The sequence below is a fragment of the Orycteropus afer genome, unplaced genomic scaffold (assembly GCF_000298275.1).
Source record: "Orycteropus afer afer isolate SDZICR_OR568_19922 unplaced genomic scaffold, OryAfe1.0 scaffold00719, whole genome shotgun sequence".
Lineage (NCBI taxonomy): Eukaryota > Metazoa > Chordata > Mammalia > Tubulidentata > Orycteropodidae > Orycteropus > Orycteropus afer.
The window spans coordinates 718,683-727,724 of record NW_006922306.1 but is presented as its reverse complement, the minus strand read 5'-3'; the positions used below and the strand labels follow the sequence as shown (position 1 = coordinate 727,724).

General features: G+C 42.2%; 1 protein-coding gene across 1 annotated transcript in view; it reads right to left on the bottom strand.

The window, feature by feature from the left end:
* ALAS2 (5'-aminolevulinate synthase 2) overlaps positions 1–9,042 on the bottom strand; it is a 27,340-nt gene that overhangs the window by 5,467 nt on the left and 12,831 nt on the right. Inside the window, exons 3-7 of the mRNA XM_007957249.2 lie at positions 7,985–8,207; positions 7,261–7,445; positions 4,405–4,584; positions 1,301–1,465; positions 476–744 (exon numbers count right to left, since the gene is read on the bottom strand). Coding sequence (XP_007955440.1) covers positions 476–744; positions 1,301–1,465; positions 4,405–4,584; positions 7,261–7,445; positions 7,985–8,207 — 1,022 coding nt within the window. The remainder of the gene's footprint in view (positions 1–475; positions 745–1,300; positions 1,466–4,404; positions 4,585–7,260; positions 7,446–7,984; positions 8,208–9,042) is intronic.

The following is a 9,042-nucleotide window of genomic DNA, read 5'->3' as shown; positions in this document are numbered from 1 at the left end:
CTGGCAGTTCAAACCCACCAGCCGCTCCTCAGAAGGAAGGTTGGGCAATCTACTTCCGTAGTGATACCACCTCAGAAACCCAAGGAGGGGTCGCTGTGAGTTGGATCCACCTAGATGGCAGTGCACTGTTAATTGTTAAATGCTGTTCATAACCCATTAAATTGATTTAATGATCCACTAAAGGTCTTGATCTACAGTTTGAAAACACTGGATTGTTGTTGAGTGCCGTGGGCCCTCAATATTATGAGGGTCAGGACAGTTTAATAAGCAAATGAGAATAGCTATTGCAAAAAACGAGAGAGTGAGTGGTTAATCCAGAAAGGTGATAATTTTTCAAAAAGGGAACAAAGTTGGCAATAAGGATGATTAATAGGAAAGCAAAGAGTTGATGACAGGAGCAGAAAATGTGTTGCTTGGAGTGAAGGCTTCCAGAAGAGAGAAGTGGGGAGGACAATGGGTAGGGTTGGGCTCTCACCCGGATGGGGATGATGTGGCTGGGGCAAGGGATGACAGGAAGGCCCTTGTCCATTAGTAGCTGGCGCATGTGCTTGACATTGCGCTGGTGGGCTCGCCTCAGGATTTGGCCTTCCTCTCCCTTGAGCAGCCGCACAGACTCCAGAGCCCCAGACAACACCATGGGGGGCAAAGAAGTGGTGAAGATGAACCCCGCAGCAAAAGAGCGCACTGTGTCCACCAAGTTCCGGGTGCTGGCGATGTAGCCACCCACACAGCCAAAAGCCTTGCCTGGAGACAGAGAAGAAGGGGGCATGCACAGATCCCATAATCAGACTTAAGAGGAATAGGATCATGTCCCAGATAACACAAGGAGGGGAACCAGAACCTGGGCCTCCAGACTCCCATCCCAGGCCTCTGTTCATCTCTCCTGTCCATGACAAGGCAGACAGAGCTGATAATTCCACTGCTTAGAGATAGGACTGCCACATGCAATGTCTAGATAGGCAGGAGCTGGGTGGGGACTCTCAGCTAGTTAGGGCCAAGAATAGAGCTTAAATGAAGCTTGAGGGTGGAGTAGGGGAGAGGTTGAGAAACACAGCTCTCTATGTAAGTTGAACCTCTCTATTTGGCCTACCTCAGGGTACTTCTCAAAGATCCTTTCCAGACCTTCTCATGAACACTGCAGTGGAGTGAGGGTGGAGGGAAAAATTCCAGAAGGACACCAGTTTGGAGCTATAAATTCTACCCAAATAGATCCTGCAGCTTTGGGGAGGAAGTGGAGAGGGGTCCTGCAGAAACTTCCTCTCTGGGTTGTATATAAAGAAAGCCCAGAGCATTCACTCACCAAGAGTTCCAGAGACGATGTCAATCTTATGCATGATTCCATCACGCTCCCCAATCCCAGCACCCCGTGACCCATATAGTCCTACAGCATGGACTTCATCGACGAAGGTCAGGGCCCCGTACTGGTGGGCCACATCACACAACTCCTCAAGTGGACAGATGGCACCTGAGCAAAGTCGAGGGGCAAAGGTAAGGGATCATAACCCTTTTCCAGCTCCATCTCAAGTGTGGAATTTGCTGCATATCTCTCCTTTGCATGGAAAAGAGGGTTATAGAGAGGGAAGAGGGTGTATACTCTCTTTCGAGATGATTCCAAACTTCTTTATGTACTACAACTGCCTTCACCCTATCCTCACCCAGTTGTATGTGTTGTGGTTCTCTTTCTCTTTTTACTCCATTTTGACGTCTTTCTGTTTCTACATTGGTCAACCGGTCTCTGCCTCCTTTAGTGTTTTCCTGGGAAGTCTATGTATCTCATCTGGAGTTGACACTAGCCTGTATGATGCTTTTGTTTAAATATGTTGCCCCTCTCCCCAAAAAAGATTACAATTTATTCCCTTTTGCTTCCGGCTAATGCAGTCCTTATATCAGATCCCACTCACCCCCTCAGCTCAGTGCTGTTGGTAACCCTGTCAATATCTTTATTATTCCCTAGCCCTCCTTATTTCCATCTTTCTGTCTTTCTGTTACAATCTGTCTCTCTTTTTGTGTCTCTTTGTTTTGTCTCTGTTTCAGTCCCTATCTTTTCTCTGTCTCCCTTCCCCTCCTCCCCCATTGTTTGTCATCCTTTCTGTTTGCCTCTCTGACAAATCTCTCTGCTTCAGACATTTTCTGTCTCTGAATTCCTGTTTGTCTCTGTCTCTCTGTCTGTTTTATGTGTTTCTGTAGGAGTGTGTTTCTCATATCTATCAGTGTAGATCCTGAGGGCTTCTCTCCACAAGTTCAGTCTCAATTTATAGAATGACCACAAAGTCACTATGAAAGTGTGTTAGACATAATCTGTATGTTCCTCTCCATTCCCACACAAATATATTATTTTCCTCCATGTTCTTCTAGACATCTATGCTGACAGTTGTTGATAAAGATCTTTAAATGACCATGGACCTCATATACAGAGACTTTATTTATGCCCACTCTGTATAAACAAGAACACACACCTTCTGCTACTCCCCATCCCTCTCCACTCCTTGGAAACTGCTGAGGTGCAAGGAGTAGGAATACAGAAGAAACTTTCCTCAATTAGTACAGAAGCTCCAGGGAAGGATTAAAAAATGTGAGCAACTGGTGGGACAACCTGAGGAAGTCAACCATAGGAGGTATGGGGTCTGATACAAAGAATACAGTGTCATGGCCCAGGCATCATTTCAAGGGGAGAAATTCAGCTCTAAGATTGACAGTTTAGAGGTTTCCACCAATCAATCAGTAAGACACCATTCATTTGCAAATGTAAGGAAGTAGAATGGTCCCAACATTGTTTCAACTAGAGAAATAAAAAATTAGCATAATCTCAATGGTAGAAATACATAAATGGGATAGTTTTACTTTATTGTCAGCTGTAGAGATGTGAGAATGGGAATAAGAAGTTTCTCATATATACATAATTATCACTAAAATTTTTCAAATAAGGCAACTGAGATACAGAGTACTTAAAAAATTTTCTCAAACTAGTAATTTGCCATGCTGGAATTTGAAAGTGGGTAGTATGGCTCCAGAGCCTGTGTACAAAACCACTACATGATGCTGATGGTACTTCAGTTTGCTAAATCAGGAAATATTGTGGACTCTCCCTTGTTTCTGTTGGAAAGGTGACAAATTGAAATGAAGTGAGGACCTGTTTCCTTAAATAAATCTGCAAGGAATTAGAGTGCTATGAAAAATACAAGATGGATCCTGCCCACAAAGGACTCTGGGAAAGAAACAGAGTACCTTATGATATGGGCTAGGAAAAATCACACAAAATCTCTGATTTCATGGTAACATCAGTTTGAACCCATTAACTAATACAAAAACAACCTCATCATACATCATAGATTAGACATGTTTTTCCTGGGTCCCTTGCACATATCTTTGCACTCAAGCACTAAGTATATAAACTCCCTCCCTACACTGATGTGGGCGGACCTATACCCAGGTGACTCAGCACATTGCTCTCCATTGCAGGAATCTTGGCACTGACCTAATAAAAGATAGATCTGATCAACCTAGCTTTCTGCCTCTTTTTTTGGAATCCAACCTGTGCCCCTTCAAGACACTCCTGCTGCTGGTTCAGTGGGATATGGCAAAGGGAATGCCTAGAACACATGATTTCTACTCAAGTCAGGCATCACTAGAATTATTTGAGCATTATTTCAGTTTGGGTAAGAGGTAGAAAGTTAAAAGCCATTTATTTCTACTTAAAGCATATCAAATGGGATGGCTCCAATCATCTCTGATTCTTATAGCCAGATATTTATTCTACTTAGGGGAAAATTGAGGGTCAGAGAGTTAAAGAGTTAAATTAACTTATTCATGATCAAGTAGGCATTAAGTGTCAGAGGTAGGATGTGAACATTGGTAGGTAGAATTTCAAATCTGTCTGACTTGAAAACCTGTTTTGAATCCAATACTTAATACCAGACTTTGAAAAAAAATCCCAGGCAATTTTTGTGAAATTTTCCATTGCAGAAACTAGGAACTTGAATGATTGGTTTGCACATCATTTCTAATGGAGGAAGTATAGCATGAGGGACTTGGAATTATATACATCATAGGGTGCAAATTCTCACTTTGGCACCAATATGATGACAAAGGAAATTTTTATGGTGTCTCTAAACTTTAGTTTCTTTATCTGTAAGATGAGTGTGATAGTTATGCCTCCATTTACTAGCTGTGTGACCTTGGGAAAGCTACTTCACTTATTTGTGTTCCATTTTTTTCTCATGTAAAAAATGGAAATAACACCTCATAGAATTGTGAAGATTAAGTGAATTAATACATGGATAACACTAACAAATTTGTTTGGCACATAATAAGCACTCTAAATGTTAGCTGTTATTATTTTAATTATCATCACCATAGTTTTTGTGAGACCAATACTAGTAAACATACACTCATGCACGTACATACCATCCATGGAGTGAACAGTCTCAAAGGCCACAATTTTGGGTGTCTCTGGGTTGGACGTTTTTATAAGTTTCTTCAGGTGGTCAGGGTCATTGTGCCGGAAGACAAATTTGGCTGCTCCACTGTTGCGGATACCTTGGATCATGGAAGCGTGATTGCCTGCATCTGAGTATATGATGCACCCTGAAGAACCAGATGCATAACTATTAAGCTTCTGTCCCAATATTCTTATTTGAATCTCATAACTGATTTTGAACAGGCATAGAGCCAACTCTCTTCTCTCTTTGAAGACATTGCTCTGCTTCTTCCACCTTTGGAAGCCTCCATGATACCTCCCCTTCCCTTGGAAGAACTCCACCCTGAAATTCTAACTCCTACATCCTTCCCTCAGGTCATATCTAACATGATTGTCTTAGGCGAGAGAAAAGTTTAATTTTCCAGGGAATGCCTGTTGACTTGGACTGATGCTATATTCCTTTTGGCCTAGATGAAATCCAACCTCTTCCAGGTAACATCTCTCTGCTTATAGTTAAAGGGCTGGGTACTTATTGGGTTTTCACAGCTTGAACCATAAGCTCATAATGTGTCAGAGCTAGAAAGGTCATTAGTGACTATGTAATCCAGACCATTGTGTAAGGCATGGAGACTAAGGTCTAGAGAGGGGTAGGATTTGAGGAATGCAGGGCTTTTTACTGACCAATGCTAGGAGTATAGATGGGAGTGGAGAACTAATGGGAAGAGTTGACTCCTGAACTTTTCAAAAATGCACTGTAACCTTTCCTAGGAATAAAGAGTACTTTTGCCTGTAAAAGTTAGGCATGGCTTTCTGGAGTACATGCCTTGAAGGACAATTACACTGGGAGTTTCTTGAGAGTAGAAAAGACATCTTTTCATCTTTTTTCCCTTCGTACTCAGCATAAGGCCAAGCACACAGCAGATGCTAAGTAAACATTTCTTTAATTAGTGGTTGAATAAATAAATGACTGAATTATAAGTGAGTGAATGAGTGCATGAATAAATATATTCCTAGAGGAAAGAGAGAGGGAGGGTGTCAAGAGATGAGACTGAAGAGGTAGGTGGAGAGCAGAATATTGGGTGCTTCAAAAACCACAATAAGGACTTCAGATTTGGTTCTAAGGTCAATAAGGTCCCATTAAAGTGTTCTCAGCAGGGGAGTGACAAAGACAAGTTTGTATTTTTGAAACATCATTCTGACTGCTGTGAAGAATAGACTGTAAGAGAAGTTGTTGTTATGTGCTATGGAGTTGGACCCGACTCATAGCGACCCATCCTTAGATTTCCGAGGCAGTATCACTACAGAAGTAGATTGCCCCAACCTTCCTTCCAAGGATCTAAGAGAAGAGCAAAGGCAAAATCAAGAATATAATGGTGGTCTAGGCTAGGATGGTGGCAGTGGAGATGGAAAGAAGTTGAATTCTAATGGTTTAGAAGGAGGTTGAAAGAAAAAAAAAATTCTGAAGTTATTTGGTTTAGTTGGAGGTTGTGTGGTGTTGAAAAAAGTTCCTGAGAAGTAATGAGAGTGTTTATAGTGTACTGAAGAATCAGCAAGAGGTGAGGAAGTAGATGGCAAATGTGGAGACATCTCTCAAGCAGTTTGCCTGTTACAGAAAGGACAGAGACTGATGAGGGATTGAGGTTTTTTGTTTGTTTGTTTGTTTGTTAAAGATGCAAGAGATTTGAACATTTTTAAAGGCTGAGTCAGTGGAAAGGACAAAGCTGAAGATCGAGGAGAGAGTAAAGAAATGGAAGTTCAGTTGTTCCTGAGGAGGTAGGAAGGAATGGGATACACCAATGCCATCCTTTACCAGTGGAAAGATTAGTCAGTAGGAAAAAAGGCACCTTTTCCACAGTGACAGTAGGGAAGGAGGAAGGAGAGGACAGGTAGGGATACTCATGGTTTTGCAGGTATTTTGTAGCAAGGAATTTAAGGCATTTCTGCCTGGGGTCTTCTATTTTCAGTGCAGTAGGAGGCAAGGTCTTATGCTTAGGGTGAGGGTGGTAGAGGTGTGGGAGGGCTGAGGAAAATCAGGGTTTGGCAAAGCTGCTGTGGAGACTTGGAGAACTGACTGGGGAAACAGCATTGACAGGTTAGAGAGACCAGTACAAGTGAGGGACCATGAATTTGTGTGTGTGTGTGTGGCTCCCATATGAGCAATTGTGTGAACCCTGGATGGACTTAGACAAGCTGGCAAGTTATATTCATCCAGGATTGGGGCTACGATGAAAGGATGACAGGCATATGAATTGAAGACTTTATTGGCTAAAGAATGGGAGCCAGGTAGATGAAATTCAGCTTACAGGTGAAGGAAATGGTTCAGGTAGAAGGAGAAATACTCCTTCCATTGAAAAAGGAAAGAATAAGGTAAAGGTAGAAGAAGAATCAGATAAGTTTGTATATGGTGGCAGTAAGTTAAAGAATCTCTTGTTTGGTGGCTTCTATTTTGTCCATAAAATAGGAGGTGAGGTTATTTGCTAAGAGTGAATGAAGAGGTAGTCAGAGGTTGCAAAAGTGGTGAGAAGGTTTCAAAAAACTGCTTTGGAGACATAAAAAGACTATTTAGAAGTGTTAAGAGCCTAGGCAAGTTGGAAGGTGATGAATTCACAGTGTTGTCCTTTTTTGAGATTGGATGATATACCTAATAGTGCTCCTCAGCCTAGGTACAGAAGGGGAGAAAACAGATACAGTTACCCAGTGTTGAGGAAATATAAGGTGAGTAAGAAGGAAGAACAATGGGAGCAAGTGAACTCAGAAGCGATGAAAGAAGTGATAGAGGTAGTGAGACTGGATGCTATAGTGCAGGACACCAGTCATGAGCCTAGCTCCGTCCTTGCACTCACCTGGAAGGATCTTTGCCAGGGTGAAGAGAGTAGAGTCATTGGCCACAAAGCAGGAGGAGAAGAGCAGTGCTGAATCTTTCTGGTGCAGCTCAGCCAGCTCCTGTTCCAGCTCCACATGAAATTTACTGGTGCCTGAGATGTTGCGGGTGCCCCCAGCTCCAGCACCATGACGCTGCAAAGTCTCCCTGACCAGGAGAAAATGGAATTGAAGAAAAGAAAAGAAACCTTTTGTCAGGTACTGAGGAACAGGGTAGGTTCCCTCCTTTGATGGTGGCCAATGTTAACTTAGTGGTGCTATGTAAGCTGTGTCATATGTGACAAAGTGGGAGGGGATGATGGGGAAGATAAAGATATATAAACCCTCCTTTTCAGGCTGGAGGTACGTAGGAATGCAAGAAGAAGCTAGGTTGATCTTGAGTAGCATGAAAGACCTAGAGAAGGTCACATTCCATCTCTGGTAAGAATCATTCCCCAGACAGATTAAGAGATCATGGAGAATGGACCTTACTTGGTCTCTCATCTTTCTCCTCTATAGCATTGGCTATCCACGAGTTTGTAAAACATGATGTATTGACTGACATAGTCCATATATAAGGATTAGATATGCTGGAGGATCTTCACCAAGAGGGATGATAAGTAGAACTGTTTTCTACTGCCAATTGTACCTTCCATGATTCCTCTCTGGGTATGTTCCCACAGCTTATGACCCAACCCTACAACTTACTGTGTGGCCTGCAAGACCCGAGGGTGACTGCTCATCCCCAGGTAGTCATTACTGCACCAGACAGACACATCCTTTGAGGACACAGATGCCTCAGAGAAATGTTGGGCAAAAGGGTATGAATCAGCCCAGCGGTTCACAGTCTTGAATACACGGTAGGTGTGATCTTGTTTCTTCTCCATGATCTTATTCCTGAAAAACTGGTCATAACCAAAGATGTGGTTTCCTGCAGGAATAGAAATGAGGATGATAATAGTTCATTTTAAATCTCTTCCTGGCTACTCCATATCTTATCCATGCTGTTGATTTTGAGTTTTCTAATTCTCTTTCCATTTATTCATTTATTCATTCAGTCATTGACTTACTGATTCACATTGACTTTCTGCTCCTTCAATCAATCAACTTTGTTTACTCACTTATTCATTCAATAATTCATCCACACTTTCACTCAGGGTTCCTACTTTTGACATGGCCCCATCACTCTTTCCAACATTAGTGTGACAGCCTCCTTAATAGAGACACTACTTCCAGAAAGTGTAGCGACAGATTTGGTTTCTAATTATCACTCTGCTACCTTCCTAGTTGTGTGACCTTCAGCAAGTCATGAATCCTCCCTCTAAAGTTTCAATTCTTACAGTGAGGCTAATAATACCCTTCCTTGCATAGTTGTGAACATCTGATGACAAACAGCATTTACAGCAACATAATGTCTGGCACATAGCAGTATTAGTATTATTACTATGATAATAATAGGAGGAGGGTCCCTGTGTAGTGCAAACAGTTAATGTGTTTGGCTGCTAACCAAAAGGGTGGAGGTTCAAGTCCAACCAGAGGTGCATAAAAAGAAAGGCCTGGAGAGAGTTCCGGCAAGATGGCGGACTAGGCAGAAAGACTGCACAGACCCTCTCCAACAAAGAAAAGGGAAACCAATTAACAAATACACAGAAGATAATGTTGGACCCCTGAGCCCTGAAGGGAAGGATATAGAAGTGGACTAAACCCCAACTAGCAGAAGAATTTGCATGAAAATGCCAAAAAAGAAGATATATGGAGCTGTGGTC